This window comes from Cydia pomonella, chromosome 26, assembly GCF_033807575.1.
Source record: "Cydia pomonella isolate Wapato2018A chromosome 26, ilCydPomo1, whole genome shotgun sequence".
NCBI lineage: Eukaryota > Metazoa > Arthropoda > Insecta > Lepidoptera > Tortricidae > Cydia > Cydia pomonella.
The window spans coordinates 1995220-2014989 of NC_084728.1; the positions used below are offsets into that span (position 1 = coordinate 1995220).

The 19770-nt window shown below is 38.6% G+C and overlaps 1 protein-coding gene across 1 annotated transcript in view; it reads left to right on the forward strand.

The window, feature by feature from the left end:
- LOC133531829 (angiotensin-converting enzyme-like) overlaps window positions 1–19770 on the forward strand; it is a 46629-nt gene that overhangs the window by 12780 nt on the left and 14079 nt on the right. The window contains exons 2-9 of the mRNA XM_061870222.1: window positions 2942–3018; window positions 4580–4799; window positions 5404–5523; window positions 5889–6108; window positions 6657–6739; window positions 8749–8857; window positions 9294–9408; window positions 12371–12523. Of these exons, the coding sequence (XP_061726206.1) occupies window positions 2942–3018; window positions 4580–4799; window positions 5404–5523; window positions 5889–6108; window positions 6657–6739; window positions 8749–8857; window positions 9294–9408; window positions 12371–12523 (1097 nt within the window). The remainder of the gene's footprint in view (window positions 1–2941; window positions 3019–4579; window positions 4800–5403; window positions 5524–5888; window positions 6109–6656; window positions 6740–8748; window positions 8858–9293; window positions 9409–12370; window positions 12524–19770) is intronic.

Genomic DNA, 19770 nt, shown 5'->3' on the forward strand with positions numbered 1-19770 from the left:
AGCACTAACGATCACGGAGCAAAGCCGCAGACGGACAGACGGACATGGCAAAACTATAACCCCCTTATTCATAAACGTCTACTAAAGTTACGATGCCGCTAATAATCGTTTGTCCCTTTCCGACGTATTGGTATGATGGAAAGAGACAAACGATTATTAGCGGCATCCTAACTTGTTAATTGGATTCATATTATTTTGGTTATACATTGTACAGTCGCCATCATATATCGCAGCGGCCGGGGTGTTAAAAAATATCTGGACACGCACTCTAGCGCCATGACAATAGAGGCGTATTCCGATATTTGTGAGCACCTTGGCCGCTCCGATATATCTGATGGCAACTGTATATCTGTGATCCGACAAACACTTCGCCGGTTTGTGTCTGAATCTGACATAGATTTGCATACGGGTGAGAAACAATTATTGTCTTTATCATTAGTCATGCTTCGGCGCTTATTATAGTATTTTATGCAACAGTTGTATAAGAAGGCGTATGCTCGTGGCGTATTCCTTTACAATGTTCGCCTACGCCTTCGGCTCCGGCTCACATTGTAACTCACGCCACTCGCCTTTTTTGACCTACTTATACAACGTTGCATACAATATTTTTCCTACGAGTCAACAAAAATAAATCTTAATTTAGGTTAACAAAGCAAAAGTATATAGCCAAGACGCGCGAGCATACCTTGTTACGCGCCCGGCCCGCCCCGGGCCGCGGCCGGCCGGTCAGCTACACCTCGTAACTCATGAGGCCCTGGTACTTGCTACTTGCTAAATTAAATTTTTGGACAGTTTTTTCTCAATTTTGGCCACCGTAGCCTACGGAGACTAACAAGCAACGCTAAGCGGTCTTCGTAGTCTATGGGTGTTGCTATATTACGGGTGTCACATGCGTGTGTTTCTGACTTATGAAGTAATTATTTTTACTATGCAACCAAATGAATATTTTGTAAGTTGGCAGCAATGCACTTAGTTTAAAACTGTATTCGTTTTGGTTTTGTTAGGTTGGTAGCCATTAATCGCAGTAACGTTATAGCGATTAAAAGCACAAGAGCTTTTATGAGGAATAGACAATATAGACTTTTCTTGAAACCTTTTATGTACGTTCTTATATTCGTGTTAATGAATGCATAAATGACAGATAACAGTAGAGGAGTAGGAAATAGTACATTACGATACAAGTGCGAAAAATAGGAAATTCGAAACGAGTGGCGATAAATTAAAACACGACCGAAGGGAGTGTTTTAAATCGACACGAGTTGCGAATTACCTATTCGCACATGTATCGTACAACGTTTTACAGTACATATGGCCCTTTAAATGTTCGACACAGTAACGTAATATGCTACTTCTCGCACTAGTGCTATAAAGTAGCCCCATATGTACTGTAAAATGTATTTCACACTTTCATCACGTGTATGTATCACGTTTTAAGCGCTTATGGTTATTGTTTAGCCGTAGATATAGTTTATGTAGCGAGGCCAACCGGCTTTTCTATAAAAAAAGCGGTCACGTGCAAGTCGGACTCGCCCATGAAGGGTTCCGTACCATTTATGACGTATAAAAAAAAACTACTTACTGGATTTCGTTCAAACCAATTTTCGGTGGAAGTTTGCATGGTAATGTACATCATATATTTTTTTTAGGTTCATCATTCTCTTATTTTAGAAGTTACAGGGGTGGGGGGGACATACATTTTACCACTTTGGAAGTGTCTCTCGCGCAAACGATTCAGTTTAGAAAAAAATGATATTAGAAACGTCAATATCATTTTTGAAGACCTATCCATAGATACCACACACATACGGGTTTGATGAAAAATAAAAAAATTAAGTTTCAGTTCTAATTAAAAGTATGGGGAACCCCCCAAATGTTTTTTTTTTACTATTTTTGTGTGAAAATCTTAATGCGGTTCTCAAACTATACATCTACTTACCAAGTTTCAACAGTACCTATAGTTCTTATAGTTTCGGAAAAAAGTGGCTGTGACATACGGACGGACAGACAGGCAAACATAACGAATCCATAAGGTTCCGTTTTTTGCCATTTGGTTACGGAACCCTAAAAAACATACATATAAACATAAGGGTCAAACAGAACCTCCTTTTTTTGAAGCCGGCTAAAAAGTGCCAGTGTATATTGACTCACAACTAGCTACGGCTTCAAGCTAGGGCTATACAAGTCACGGTTAAAAAAACAAGTTTTCTGTGGAAATAATATTTCCCAGTTTAAATTGTTTAAGTATATTTTTCTCGTATCTAGTTATAGTATAACGTTTATGAAAATTAAACAAAAAAGACAGATTGTACTTAGGTTTTCATTTGGGCAATCGAGCAGTCATTTCACAGGATATTTTGGGTTATAATTTTTTTAAACTGCGGCATATTGTTTGTATATCAAATCTAAAGAATATTATTTATTTATTTATTTTTATTTATTTAGGATTACCAACAGATAATACATCTTACATGCTCTTAAATCTATATGACAATCAGCGGTGGCATCATGGTTCCATTTATATCACTTGTCACTATGCCCGTCACTTTCGCGCTTACATACTTGTTAGAACGTGACAGGCATGGTGACAAATGATAAAGAGTCGACCATCATAGCCCTACAGTAGGTCTAAGATGGTCGACTCTTTATCATTTGTCACTATACCTGTCACGTTCTAACAAGTATGTAAGCGCGAAAGTTACGGGCATAATGACAAATGATAAAAATGGAACCATGATACCGCCGCAGGACTGATGCTTATCTAATTATAGGTAACCACATCTTATATAAGTGTCTTCTACCAGTGAACATGCAGTAATCTTACGGTTAAATTTTGAAAAATCTCAAAGTCGTTAGGAATATCTTCCGCCCATGAATATCCGGGAAATAAAAACAGAGTTTATGTCTCGATATTTAAATGAAATACAACACAATTCCGTTCCAGGGCTCAAACAGCAATGCGGCCGAGGCCCAGCAGTTTCTAAGGGAATATGATCGAGAAGCGTCCGGGATGTGCTACAGGTAACTTAAACGGCATCATCACGAAACTCCGGTGCGCGAAAGAGACAGCGCTTTATAAATCTATTCATTCACGATGACAGTAACTACTTAAACGTCATCGCGACGCTCCGGTGCTCGAAAGATACTTAGGGTTATTCACGATGATGCGTGCTTTAGTTTGAATTGTCGTGTTATTAATAGTCACTACTTACTTACTCCGTTGTCTCAGTGACCCTAAATTAGATTTGGCCTCCAAGACAATACAGCGCCACTTTTCTCCTGTGCGACTTCCCGCCGATTGTTGACTCGAAGTTAGCGTAGATCCGCGTCCACCATGTCGCTCCAGCAGGTCGCGGGGCGTCCGACAGGACGTCCTCCTGCTAGGCAAGCCAGGTACGCTCTTTTCACGTTCCGATCTTCATCCATTCTCTCAATATGACCCAACCAACTCGAGTCTGTGAGCTTTACTTTCTCCCAGCAGATTCTTTATTAAAGGTTAGATTTGTCACATCTGCCCGTCATCGTCGTTAATGACTATCTATAAAGCGATGACCCGCTCGCACACCGGAGCGACTTACGGATCATTTGCGGATCCGGATCCAACGTGAAGTCCCGCATATTAGTGGAGGCCTGTCAAAAATATTCATACATTCAAATCGACATTCTTTCTTAACTTGGTTTTTTTTATACTACGTCGGTGGCAAGCAAGTATACGGCCTGTCTGATGGTAAGCAGTCTCCGTAGCCTATAGACGCCTGCAACTCCCGAGGTATATGCGCATTGCCGACCCTAACACTCCGCACCCACCTTGAGCTCTTTAAAAAAAACCCGGGTCGAAGACACACGGGTCCAGTTTGTTACACTTAAATCCTGGTTCGGGCCGAAGCGTCCGGCACTTCGTTTTCTAAGATAAGTTACGCACGTGATATAGAAAAGGAAGTTACCGACAACTTAGCCCGGATCAGGACCGTTCTAGCATGAATTATTCTTAAGAGTTCCAGGAACATTACGCTCTTATTTTAAAACGAGATGCTAAAACATTATGAAACTTGACATGGGCGTCGCGAAGGGGTGGGGGGGGGGGGGCTAGAAAACAAAATTTCTAACTAAATGTATGTCCCTCCCCCTCCTTATCGGCCATATGAACTGAGTCCCCCCCCTAACCTATCAGCTGGCGATGCCCTTGAAACATGACATGAAAATTAAAGTAACATATACCGATGAAAATTGCCGAGTACTTGTAAGCCTTGTTCGTGTACTTTAAAATAAGGAAAGAGATAGATATGGCGGCAGATAAATTGTGCAATGTGTGCACCTACCTCTTAAAATAGAGTTATTTACGATACAAGTGCGAAAAATAGGAAATTGAATTCGCAAGGAGTGGCGAATTATGAAACACGACCGAAGGCAGTGTTGTAAATCGACATGAGTTGCGAATTACCTATTCGCATGTGTATCGTACAAGGTTTTACAGTACTTATGGCCCTTAAAATTTTCGACATAGTAACTTAATGTGCTTTATTATACCACCTGGTGTCGTAATGTAGCACCAGATGTACTGTAAAAACTTTTTACGTTTCAGAGTAACGATATCCCAATGGAAGTTCGTCACCAACATAACGGAGATGAACCGGCGACGGATGCTCGAAGAGTTAGCCATCAGCTCCAAGTTCGAACGGCTTTCATGGAGAAAGGCTGCAGCCTTCGATGGCAGTCGACTACCAGATGCTCAGGGCAGGAAGCAGTTGAGCAAGATAGTGCAGAGTAGTAGAGCTGCGCTCCCAGATGATAAGTTTGCTGAGGTATGTAGAAAAATACTGTTCAACCAAGAAAAAGTTGGAGGAATCTGGGGTATTCTGCAATGACTGGTTTTTCAATGCTGTCTACTAAACAAAGACCTTCTAGGATCTCCACGAAGGATCGGTATGTTGTCTCTTTTATTGAGAAATCTTGGCAACAGTCCACTGTGTTACTTCATACAGGACTTTTCTTATAGCTCAAAAGGTTCAAATACTTACTTTAAAGTTAGCTTATACTTTAGAGTTAGTCATCAGCTCCAAGTTCGAACGGCTTTCATGGAGAAAGGTTGCAGCCTTCAATGGCAGTCGATGCCGACGATAGGATCTCCACGAAGGATCGGTATGTTGTCTCTTTTATTGAGAATTCTTGGCAACAGTCCACCCAAGCAGTGTACTTTTTACAATCTTAGAATAAGGATCTACCAGCCTTACAGTCTCAATTTTTAAAATAGTTTATTTTTCTAATGTTATCCTTCTAACCCCAGTTACCCCATTTGACACTATTTAGAAATGTTACAGGTTTTTATAAATTCGTTTTGTTTTTTGCCTTGGTAAATGCGGTCAAATGTCATCATACTTCATTATGGATTTTTAATATCTGTTCCAGGTTCAACAGCTTATCGCGGAGATGAAGGAGATCTACAACTCAGCCAAGATCTGTCCTTACGGGCAGAAGCCTTACGACCCTCATGTACCTAGGATACAGTACCCCAGCACTGGATACCAGGTAATTTTATACCCTCCTAAGTCCCTCGGATGACATTTTAAAATGACAAAATCGAATTTCAAGGAAGTTATGGACATTGTGAATGTCATCTCGCTTTGTGTGGTAGGACACAGCACAGCGGATGTCATTCCAGATCTAGAGCAGAGCCCAACTGGGGAAGTACCTCCACCTTACAGTAAGCCGCAGCGAAATAACACTAGACCCTACCCATAGTGTTGCGTTCCTACCTAACCTACCTAAAGTAAAGCTTCTGATGAAATCTATAAAATTATGGTATTAAACTGTTTTAGAAAGTTCTTTCTTTCGTTAGGTAAAAGATATTCTTATCAGATCATTACAGCAAACATGGACTAATCTGCTTGCAGGAACAAATGACATCCTCCTACACCCAACCATACTACGAAGAAACCCCCACCTACTGCGACATGCAACTAGACCCTGAGATATCTCGGATCCTGGCGCATTCCCGGATCGAATCGGAACTGCTGTACGTATGGAGAAGCTTCCGGGACAAAACCGGTCCGAAACTGAAGAACCGGTTCATGAGATACGTGCAGTTGGCTAACCAGGCTGCGATAGCTACAGGTCAGTCTATTTCTCTCTTTCTCACACAATCTGAATCACGTTTACTCCATTGCTCGGATCAGTATGTACTTGTATATTCTACCAATAAGAAATAAGTAACATAGAGTGCTCACTCCATACATCAGTTTTGGTATCAAAACGCTTATTATTTTCGTAGTCGACATCTAGCATCGAGTAGCGGAATTATCAGTACCGCTACTTGACAATAGATGTCGCGACGAGCGAAAAGTCTAATGCTCAACAATTTTTTGGTAATATTATAACCGGATTAACCGAAACTCTATTTTCAACTCCTACCTTTAATATTAGTTGTAAATTATTTTAGCACTACATTTTTCGTCAGTGGCGACACTCGTGACATCTGGTGTCAAGTAGCTGTACTGATAAATCCACTATTTGACGCTAGATGCCGACTACGAAATAACCCGCGTTTTGGTAAGAAAACTGATATATGGAGGTACCTCTCTATCCTTACTTATTTTTCTATGGTCTGACTCTAGTACCAAACCAGTTTATTAAAAGATAAGTAACTCTATTTCCTTTTTCAGGTTACAGAGACGCTGGTGAGCAGATGAGAGCAGCCTACGACGATCCATCTTTCAGAGCTAGCGTAGAAGAAACATACAATCAGGTATACTTCACCCGGAACCGGGTATGTCCTTAAACTACGTTCAAAAGAGGGGTATGGGCATTGTGAATGTCATCTCGCTTCGTGTGGTAGGGCACAGCACAGCGGATGTTATTCCAGATCTAGAGCAGAGCCCAACTGGGGAAGTACCTCCTTACAGAAAACCGCAGCGAAATAACACTAGACCCTGTTGTGTTCCTGCCGGTGAGTAAGGTTGCCAGAAGCTCAGAAGATGCTGAGTGTTAGGGTAGGCAACACGCATGTACCCCCCGAGGGTTGCCCACCTTGTCGTGGTGGAGGGGCTTAGTAGCCGTGGTTTGGTCTCCCACGGTGAAGCGAAGAGGCAACCAGGGCCGGCCTGCTTGAGGTGCGGGCTGGCCCGAGGAGGACGCTCCAAGTGGGCTTGATAAGCCCGCTTGTGACGCGTTGGAGGTGGACCGTCGAGGAAGAGGAGTGTCGGTATTGCGGTGAGCCGTTCTCCCTATCCTCGATGGCCGAGGTGGGATCGCAGGGGAAGAGGCGTGATGGTATCACGATGCGCCACTCTCCCTATCCCCTGCGACCTTGGCGGGGCCGTTCCGCTGTAGCGGCGTTGGTGGGGCTGCAGAGGAAGAGGAGTGTCGGTGTTACGGTGTGCCGTTCTCCCTGTCCTCTGCAGCCGAGTTGTGGTTTGCAGCATCTGCCGCCGGGCGCTGGGGAGTTTTCTGGCGCCCGTGGCCTCCTTGTGGCGGGCTCGGGGGGGTCCGCTACACTGCAGGACGGAGGCCGAGGAGGAAGGCGCGTCGAATCATCTGGCGCGCCTCGCGTGAAGGGCCTTCGGGCATCCGCGAAGGAGCCGCTCGCGGGCGGCTGCCGCCGGTGAGTACGCAAGTGTTCCCGTAACCCCACCAATAAGGCGGCGAGGTGGCATATGGGGGGTTTTTAGTGGGTATACCGTGGGCCTCATTAGCCTAGACGGGAGTCCCACATAACCACTCGGGTCACCCCCGCACCCGGGTGGTATGCGGAATGCATTTTCCCCCTTGGAAAAATAAAATAAAATGGGGGGTTTTTAGTGGGTATACCGTGGGCCTCATTAGCCTTGACGGGAGTCCCACATAACCACTCGGGTCACCCCCTGCACCCGGGTGGTATGCGGAATGCATTTTCCCCCCTAGAAAAAAAAATGGCAACACGCATGTAACACATTTGGAGTAAGTTGCAGGCGAATATAGTCTACAGAGACTGCTTACCATCAAGCCATATGCTTGTTTGCCACCGACGTATTATAAAAAAACTTCATCTCTACTCCTTTCCATCTTATTCATATAATTACTATCTTAGTCACATCCTGCTGGGATTCGCTTTCCACATCACTAAACTGTAGAATGAACTTCAATCTTTCAAGATAAGCGACAAGCGTACTCCCATCTCAAAGGCCAGCTACGTACTTGCAATCCCGCCGTCGACGCAGCTGCAGATGTCTTAAACAACTAATTGCTTACCATGAGGCGAGTCGGCTGCTCAATTCTAATCATCATCATGTGTGTGATGATGATGATTTCTATTCATCATTAAAAAGTCGCAACATTTGCTACCTCGAAACATTTTTTGTCCGAAGCTTCGTTTACCAAATTTTTGTTTTACCGAACGTGTTTTTATTTCGACACAGTATTTTTAGCAGGGTCATAAATGTAATTTTATGTTACGGTTTACACTCACGTGTTTTTATTGACTCACGCGACATGTTTCCTAGGTTTCTCCTCTCTCTACTCCTTTCTCAAGCACTAAAAGTGCAAGCAACATTCACGACGGCCGTGCTTCGCGTACGGCTGCGCACCGCGTCGCCGGTTGGGGGGGTCTTGCGCTGTCGTTATAGGCGGGCATAGGGGTGTATTTGGGTTTGGGTCATCTAACACATCTAGCGAAAAACAGTTGGTTTAATCTCACGACAGTTCAAAATCGGTCACAAATCTAACCAACTTACTAATATACCTAAGTAAAGTATAGTACAATACTATTGTACGTTTCAGGTGGCGCCACTATACAAGCAGCTTTTCACATACGTGCGCCGGCGCCTGGTCCAACGATATGGGGAGACTACCGTGCGCTCCGATGGACCCATCCCTTCACATCTACTAGGTATATAATAAGTATTTATTTTAATGCAACCAAGACGATTTGCTACAATCGGCACAATCCAAACATTATGTCGTCCAAGCGTTTCATTTTTACAAGCTTTTATTTAACTTGCCCTGTTAGGCATTGATAATTTTGATTTAATTCTATGAATAATGTTAATTTCATTTAATTCGTATTTTTAATTTAGTTTAATTAATGTTTTAATTTTATTTTATGTAACTTATATGAAAGTATTTTAATTGTTTGTTGTTTTGTGTTTTTGTATATGGATCTTGTCCAAAATTAATTCTTTTTTTTAATACAATACAAATACTCTTTATTGCACACCTCAATAAAAACAATAAGGTACAGAAAGAATATAGCATCAGAAGTAGAAGTTGTTAATGTATCACCCATGATATCCTAACTCTATGTAATCAGCGAATAAATATTCCAGGCAACATGTGGGCGCAGAATTGGAAGTCCATCATGGACCTGGTGATGCCGTTTCCACAGTCTCCAAACATTGATGTAACAGCCGAGATGCTGCGACAGGGCTTCACTCCACTAAGGTCAGTCTTCCAGTCGACATGTGGGGACAGATCTAAGTCCATCATGGCCCTAGTGATGCAGTTTCCTTAGTCTCCAAACATTGACGTATCAGCAGAGATGCTGCGAGAGGGCTTCACTCCGCTAAGGTTCGCTAAATGGCATTAGTATCCAGCTATTCTCATAGAGAATTCAAAGTCAAAGTCAATAAATTATTTATTCAAATAGCAACAAGCACTTTTAAATTATCAAATTTTACAAATATCATCTTAACATAAATATCAGATCAATTTATTGATGCAGTTATGCAAGCCTTCAGTAGTTCATAATATAACCAAGTCGGGTCATATTTATAAATCTAGTTATAATTATAGATATAACAAGTGAAAAATGCATCCAGCGTCACGGCAACACACACTGACAATTTGTTTATTGTTAACATCCACCTTCATACGCAAAAGGCGTTAAAGGACGGCATAATTAAAAGAATACCTTAGTAAAAAAAGACGACTAGGGTAAAGGCACCTATTACCGTGGTAGTTAACGAACTTTTCAAAAGAGATCCAAAAATTAAGGGTATCAATGCTTTCTAACAGCCAGGAATTTTTTTTTATCATCAGAGCATTTAATGAACTTTCCGTTTCACACGTTTTTGGATTCATTTTGGGTTATTATATGTATTAAAATATTTTTTGAAGCCAAAATGACCAAATCTTCTATTACCGTGGCAAGGGACAGGCTGTGATTCTATTATCGCGAATTGAGCTTTCATTACCGAGGGTACAATTGGCATGATTTTTCTGCACTCGTTAACAGAAACCAAACTCAAAATTCGAAACCCTAATACCGAGGGTTAAAACAATAATAACGACGTGGGTTCTGTATATTATTTTTGTGTCATTAAGTTTAATAATGACACAAAAATAAAAAATAAAACTATAGGAGTATGTTTAAAAATAAGAGATATATTCGAAGAGATTATAATTACACTTTGGCACAATCAAATACTATTAAATAGTTAACTTACCAAGTACCCACGAGTACCTGTATAACAAGTTATAAGTTGAATGTTTTACATGTAAAACAACAAAAATTATTGTTAGTAAAGTTTTACTAAAGACGTATATGACAAATAGGCCTGCCTGTTATTAAATAAAGTAATTTTTTAATGCTATAAAGATTGATAAGAGTTTGTCTTACTGACATAATTAGCTGCACAAAAAAAACAAGTAAGTAACATTTTCTCATAAGGCACAGCGTAAATTATAGTCGAAATTTTATAAGCTGGACGTTTACCACCTGAGTGAAAGTTTACCACAGTGAAATGGTAAACGTCCACATTATAAAATTTCGACTATATATAAAAACATGAAAATTTTTAATTCTAATATTTTTGATAAGGTAATTAAGTTAAATAAAGTCTCTCACATATTATGTGTTATAATTTACCAGTTTATAACTAACAAATCACAGTACTTTTCTTATTGCTGATTTTTATAGCTAAAAAAAATCATGTCTGAGATTTTGGACTACTGTATAAATAAAATTATATAAAAAAAATCTAATCGGAATTGTCCGGTAGTTGGGTACCCTTCCTTGTCTGTCAGAGTAATAACTGAATCAGAAAACAGAAGAATTTAAATCTGATAATGATAACTGAAGTCTAAATTTTATCAACGAAATCTGTACTTGCGGTACCCTAAATGCGATATTTCAATACAATACCAAATAGTCACTCGATAATAGATAACTGTTTAAGAGCCTATTACCGACCCATTCGATATTTATCTGGGTCGGTAATAGATTTCTATACATTCTATTACCGAGGGTAATCTGATCATACCATCGGTAATAGGCTTAATTTGGAGTTTAATTAAACCTAATTCCGACCCATAAAAAGAATAAAACACAGATGTTATTTCAAATCAAATCAAACACGTATATTACAAGCTTCTTGTAAAGACAAAATCACATAACTGGCAAGTAAATTTTAGGTTTTAACTCAAAATAAAAAAAAATTGACAGATTAAGGGTTCCCATAGAAACAAGGAAATCGGTGCTGAAGTTTTTGTTAATAATTAAGGGTTAGTTGAATACTTTCCATACCACGGAAATAGCTCTTTAATAGCGTGAATAGATCAAGATTGGAATAAATAAAAGAAATTATAAAATTAATAATTTGTACCAAAACTAAAGAGTAAATAACAAAACTACCACTTTTTCTATTAACGTGGCATACCACGGAATTACTTACCACAGAAGTAATTGGCGCCTATCACCGCTGTATTTTATTTTCAATTTTAAACGTATTTCCCGGTCAAAAACTAAGTTAAAAGTAATTCAAAAATCGTGTAGAAAACAATACACAACCTCTTAAAAGGCATTGCACTAGTTTATTTGCCATAACTATTACGTAAAACACTAAGTAAGATTGGAGTGCACTTACCTGTGGAGTCACGCGTCTGTATGGAACAACCGGTTCTTGCGCCGCCGTTGCACAAACTGACGAATCGCGAGTTTTTTGTTACACTCACACAAATGCACACTAATGGGCACGATAGACCAATGAATGAGCGTGTTTTGTGTATGCTTTATTTCTTAGAGAATAGGTCTGTTTGCTTGCAAAATGCGTATTTGTAAACACCTCGGTGTTAGACGTCGATTTTGATACCCGCGTTAATAGCCGCCGTTACCCTAGTGTTTGTCACTTGCGCGTCATAGTCAAAGTCCAATACGACAAAGAGAAAACTGTGTTTCAAGAAAAGAATTACAAGTGCTTCAATTTTCTAACGCGTATTTATATTATTTGCTTGTACCATCGCTATCAGATATATCAGAGCGGCCGAGGTGCTCAAAAATATCTGAATACACACTCTAACACCTTGACAATAGAGGCGTGTTCAGATATTTGTGAGCTGAGCACCTTGGCCGCTCCGATATATCTAATGGCGACAGTACTTAGAAAACACTTTCGTTTTGTTACAGGATGTTCCAAATGGCCGAAGAATTCTACACCTCGATGGGACTCAAACCCGCACCTCCTGAATTCTGGCGCGGATCGATGCTGGTGCGACCACCACAAAGAAGTGTTCAGTGCACCGCCAGCGCTTGGGACTTTTGTAACAGGATAGATTACCGGTGAGTGGCTATTAACCACACAGACTAAGGTAACTAATGTGGCTGAAGTGACTAAAATGACCAAAGTTACTAAAGTGACTAAAATGACTAAGGTTACTAAAGTTACTAAGGTGACTAAGGTAACTAAAGTGACAGGCTAAGGTTATGAGACAGGTCGATACTCAAATCCACACCTCCTGAATTCTGGCGCGGATTGATGCTGGTGCTAAGGTAACTAATGTGGCTGAAGTGACAAAAGTGACCAAGGTTACTAAAGTGACTAAATGACTAAGGTTACTAAAATTACCAAGCTGATTAAAATGACTAAGGATGGCCAAGGTAATTAAACTAAAGTTACTATTCAGAAGTATTAGAACAAGTTAAATTATTTTCAGAAAATATTTTAATTTGTTTTTATTTCAAGTAGAAACACTACCATAAATTATAAACTGTGCCCCAGCCTGGGGCATTGGAGGCCTTGGTCACTTTTTCTTAGTATATGGTATGTATTTTATTTAGTGCACCGCCAGCGCTTGGGAATTTTGTAACAGGATAGATTACCGGTTAGTGGCCAACAAGCACACATACCACTTGAATACCCAAACAATTTGTCTGCGCTGGTAATCCCAATAGTATGGCCTGGGGCCTTATTCGAGATGCACAACTGTCAAATTTCACGTCCACATCAAATCAACACTTGATTCTATCGCATGTTGATTGTATCAAGTGTTGATTCTATCAACTGTGGATATTATCATTTGGAACAATCAAAACTCATTCATAGAAAAAATAATCAAACAAAAATCAACTTTGTTTATTACTACTATATAGTTTGAAATGGCTCTGAACTCGAAGTGGTTCGGTTTGATTTGATTGTCACCTGACTGTGGATTGCTAATGTCAAATTTTGACAAGTGTTGATTTTATTGCTAGACTTTATTGTCCATGGGCTTGGGCACCATCTTGGATTTTTTGACGTACGACAGGGAATACCCTTCCTTTCCTACAATATATGGCATAGAGTAAAGCGTCTTTTTTTTTAAACATAAGTTTACAGGAATCAGCGACATCTTGTATTCGATAGGATAAGTAATGCGCTATGAACAATGCGGCGGCGAGTAGTGAAACTGTACCTGACAACGTCAATCAATTAAAAAGTGACCACACAGTTGACGGTCGATAAAGGCGATTATTAATTGAATTTTAACGACAATAAAGAACTATTGAGATGCGATCTTTTTGTTGAACCCACACCTACACGTCGAATAATGCTCGCTCCACATATTCTCCTATAAACGCTCAAAATTGTAAAAAAAATTGATGCAATTTACTCCGCACCCAGTCTCAAGTTGCTTCTAAACCACATTCACGAACCAAGTTGTAACCTAACACATCTGTAAATATAAGGCATATGATTTAGAGATAAAGTCCGTTTTTTTTTAATTACGAGATGGTTCATGAATAACCTTTATTACTATAAAAATAATAAAACATTTGCCAAAAAAAAATTCTGTATGGCGCTATTACATAATGCATAAAATTGATATAAAGATAGGTACCATAGTAGCTCGCTCACTTGGTCTATCAACAACTATTTTAATGCTCTTTGTACTCGTAGATATATCGGAACGCATGTATGAGATCTCAAATTATTAAGATAAGACCTACTGTACTGTCTATATTACTTACCAAGACCTAAGTACCTATTATTTATATGTACCTACACAAAGATAATTCCTATGTTAAAAGGAGATTAAATACATATTTTGTTATTCAACTACAAATAAAATAAAATTTATCTTTTTCAGTTAACACATTTTTTTACCGATTTCTTTAATAAAATAAAACATTAAAGTATTATGTGACTATATTTCATTGTCTTCGGTGTAGATTATTTACTGATGTTCCAATTTCCTGTATCAGTTTGGTACCAGGAAATATAAAAACTACACCTCTTCAAAAACTTTGCTGGTAGTTCGACATCTGTAAGTTTAAATATAAAACATGATAAAAACCGGTAAGTAATACAACGTATACAAACCTGTAATATATCACTCTGAATGTATTAATTCAATTTGTATAATTTTGATCGGAATAACATTCAATTGCAATAACATGCAATATGTATAACAACGAATTCTATAATTGTAAATTATATAATAAACACTACATATATCATTGTTTACGATAACATTAGAAAGGTATAACGTTGAAATAATATAACATACAAAACAAATATCATTAAAAACAATAAAATAACGACACGTTTTTTTGGTCAACTGCATGTATTTTTGCAAAATATAATGTACTTTTCATTGCATAATCGATTGTTTTTTTTTTCCTCACTACCGAAATTACATTATTTAAATATATTTTTGTGTGTTAGTTAATGAACAGATACAGGTTTTAAATTATTATGAAATGAGCAATGTATACATAAAATATTTGCCCTATATTCTGGTCGCTCGGTAGGGTGCCCAGAAGGCTGGGTGCATTTCCGCGCTGGTTAACAATGCTGATCCTCTGGTCACCAGAAGCCTATATAAGGCGCTCTCATAGAGCCACGCTAGTGCCCTAGAGTTTCAAATTCAACCCCAAGTGCCACAAATATGTAGTTAAGGGTTTAAATTCTGGATCAAGAACATGGAATACTATTCGCTAGTAAGGCCATAGGTATAAAAAATAATAGTAGGAGACGGCCGTGGTCATGGTAGGTGGTACAGGTGGGCCAGGCAAGCTCTGAAATTATGCACCTATTTTACTATAACTTTGTTCACCTGTGTATATTTACTGTTTCCATGATAATCATTTTTAATATGTAGCCCGTGTAATCGGGCTGTATAATTGGTCTCATATTTTTTAACACAAAATCATAATTATAATTCAATAATTAATGGTGTTTTACATATTAATCATTGATGTACCTATTTTGCAAAATTTTCTTGCATATAATAATATTGTTTACTTCAATTGACGTGTTTATTATTTTCGTTACTATGTCAACGTTAATACTTACTTAAAAAATTATAACGTGAAGGTTGAGTCCGCAGTACAGTTACAGTTTACGTACATAGTGGCATTAGCACAGTCGGATTAGGACCAAACTCGAAATGTCTGAACAGTCATGAAATTTGGTATGTATATACGCCCCTTAAAGGCCCCTTTTTCATGCCCACACCATTTGACATTTGGGGACCTCGAGGAACCGCAGCCATCTTGGAAAATGTGGACCATCCAGGAGAAATTCGCGTTTTACTCTAAATCTACGTTCTTTATTCAATAATCGTGTAAGGCAACATTCAAGCTTATAAAATTCTACATAAAATAGTTTTAGACATCTTTGCGAAAAAAAATGATCTTGCTTTAAAAAATACTTGCTAAACCCAGATTTAGCCCTTATACCCTTTCATGGGATATTCTCTTAATAGGAAACTTGGAAGAATAAAAATTCCACTTTTAACTATACATTTGTACATAATCTACCCCAATATCAATATTTTACTTGACTGCAACTTAACCAGAAAGTAGGGTTATGGGTATAAGTACTGAGGATTCAGGACACCCTGTAGCTTAGGATACTAGACAGATTTTTTAAATGACGTATTATTTAGCCCTAAACCTTTTTCTTCTTAATTTTAGTAACTTTGTATTGCATAGCACTTGTATACTAACTGTGGATCTACTGATGTCTGTTTTACTGTACTCCGCTCAATAGTTTAGGCGCTAGAAGAAAAAATATGATTTAATATTCGGAGTCCTCTCAAGGCGGCTGTATTGATTTTTCTTTAATAGAACAAGTAAAAGTAGGTTGTGAATGGCAAGAGGAATCTAACGATACGTCATGTAAAAAAATCCGTCCAGTATCCTAATACCTAGCTACTGGGTGTACTGAATCATCATAACCCTTACCACCCTTCTTTCTGGTTTAGTCACAGTAGAGTAAAATGTTAATATTGGGGTAGACCACGTACAAATGTATAGTTAAAAATAGAATTCATATTCCTCCGAGTTTCCTTTTAAGAGAATGTCCCCTGGAAGTGTATAAGCGTTAAACTTAGATTCAGCAAGTATTCTCTATAACAAGATGTATTGTTCTGCAAAGATATCGAGGACTTTTTTGTGTAGAATTTAATAAGTTTTAATGTTGACTGTTGTGTTGATGGTACACATTTTCCAAGATGGTTCGGATTCCTCGAGGTCCCCAAATGTTAAATGGTTTGGGCATGAAAACGGGGCCTTTAATTTATATACATAATAAATTTCATGACTGTTACAGAGATTTCGAGGTTGGTCCTAATCCGATTATGCTACATTGTGCGTCCGCAGCAAATTCGGTTCTCCATACAAATGTAGTTACGCTCTCATTTTAAAATTCTTGCTAGATTGCTCTGAAACTTTGTACCTTCAATAGGATATGGTATGTCTATGCCTATAATTAATTTAAAACATAAATGTGAAATGAGAGCCAATTAAGTTCAATATTAAGAATATGTGTCGTTGTTGACTCGCCGACAACGGAATTGAGATCTATATGGGTGCCATGTTCTGTGCTGTGTAGAAAATCCTGAAATTATAAAGGATTTGTCTTGGCTAGTTTTTACGTATCGGCTACGTATCACCGAAACGTCACAAACACCACGAAGGTTCGGCTTGTACGGGCCCTCGTTTTTCCTATATTCTTATACGCTGCGGAGACCTGGACTATCCGAAAGACAGAGGAGAAGACGATAGACGCTCTAGAAATATGGTGCTGGAGGAAAATGCTGGGGATATCCTGGACCGAGTTTCGGACTAATGTCTCAATCCTTAAAGAACTCCGTATCAAGCAGCGCCTTTCGACTCTCGTAAAGACCCGCATACTCAGTTTTTTCGGTCACGTCTCGAGGAGGAACAACGACTCCATAGAGCGTCTAGTGGTGCAGGGTAGAGCAAATGGAAAAAGACCGCGCAAAAGGGCACCTATGCGATGGACTGACCAAATCAAATCTGCCATGAAGGGTCCCCTGAACGCATTTGCCAGAATGGCCCCCAACCGCGAAAAATGGCGAGAAATCGTACGGCAAGCAACATCTGCGCCTGATATCAGCAGTTGACCACGACGCTCTGCAAAGAGTACAACGACAAAGAAGAAGAAGACGTATCATATTTGTCTATAATTTGGTTTGTTGGTACACACACAAGGGATAGTCTCTAGCTAGGTACGGGGTGCCACACTCGTCAGCGCGACGGCGATATTTTTTACCTTTTACCTAAAAATCTCAAATTTGTGTACGGGCTCAGCTCCTGTTTCGTCTTAAGCCTGAATTTAACAGATTCTGACTCACAGGGGGCTTTGAGCATGCTGTTGCGTTCGTTTTCAAATTTTGAAAAAAAGAACTAGCCTAACAACACAATAAATGCTTGTTTATCCGCATTCTTCACTATATCTCCCTGTCTCACTACTATCTGACCTTCTAACCCAGAGGGGAAAATATACCTTATTGGGGCTACTCCATCTTCCTCATGATAATATATTTTACTTTACTGAAAAGCAATCGGTACATGATACAAGATGCACATTGTTAAGAGCCAGGGTTAGAACCCACGATTGGTTTTAAAATGAAGCTTTGTATATAATTTGTATTTTTATAATAAATCTGTTTTCTTGTTGACATTTTGTGGTATTGTATTGCTTTATGTTAATTGTCAAGATATTTCTTTCATCCTGGACAATTGTCACATGCGTCACATGTACGTTTTTATGATAGATCTACATCGACGCAACTGCATGTCATTGTCAAAGAGCATATAATCACTACGTTTTAAGAGACGGGACTTCCATACTAGCGAGTGGAATCAGTTTGTTTCGCAAATCATTACCAAAATGTACGACAAAGAACTGTCAAAGAACCATAGTACCAACATAAGCGATTTAAATAGTGTAGTACGCTACACGCTTACGATTCTTATCGATATCGATAAAATGAGGAGGGTTGAAACATAGGCTCCTGTCTACAAATTTTGTACTCGAAATCAGGTTAGCATCGAGTCCACATTTAAGTTGCATGTTATAAAGTGGATAGTTCTTAATTGGACTACTATCTGGTCGGGCTTAATGTGGACCCGAATTATTTTAATACAGTTTTTAAGTCGTGTTTTTTTTATTTTATTAAATGCTTGATTTTCATAATGATGTGCACATACATGTTTGAATAAATGTAACTTTTCTATGGGATCTGCATCTGAAAACATACAGCCTTGGAAAAACATGACTTTATCTACAGTTTATATTCCATGTGTTTGCTAATGAGATGATCAACTGATTATTTCGCGCTAATATGCATCTATAAATCATGTTTTTTCGGCATCCAGTTATCAACAACCCTTTATCAATGCTTTAACTTTTTATGTATTTATATGTCTGTTAATCATGAGAACGGGTCTGGCCTTGTTGGCAGCGACCCTGCCTATGAAGCCGATGGTCCCAGGTTCAAATCCTGGAACGGGCATTTATTAGTGTGATGAGCATGAATATTTGTTCCTGAGACATGGGTATTTTCTATGTATTTATAAATACTTATAAATTAGGTCTATGTACATATATATATACATTATTGCACAAACTGACTTAGTACTAAAGTATGAATGGCATGTGTTGTGGGTATATATATATCGTTGTCTAAGTACCCACAACACATGCCATTCATACTTTAGTACTAAGTCAGTTTGTGTAATAATGTCCTATAATATTTCTTTATTTATCATAAAAACAGAGATTAATTTTCTTACATTTTAGGTTAATATATTAAATAATCACTAGATAAAAAAAATATGTTAACTAATGACCATTAATGCATAAGTAATAGATAATTTATGCATTATTAAGCTTCGACGAATTAATTATGGTCATATTGCATGCTAGTTCTAAGGAAATTTCACATATTTAATTTAATTCTTTACACTGATATACAAATAAAACTACAGTTATCGATAGTTATAGTACATCCCTAGTTCACAACGAAAAATATTGTAAAATATCTAATTTTCGATGTGTTTATAGCCTGCTGACCCAAAATAAGGTCAAAAGTATCTAAAGCAATACTTACCAGTCTTCATCCAAGGGTTTCGCCATAAAATCCCTTTTTTCGTGATTTTCTCGAGTGGCTCGCTTGGCACATATTTCACACTTAGTAAACCGTTTTCTCGCTGGCATTGTAACAAACTCGCTCTTTACTCTGATCACGGTTGACTATTTTCGATTTTTGCACTAAATAATAAAGAAATTACAC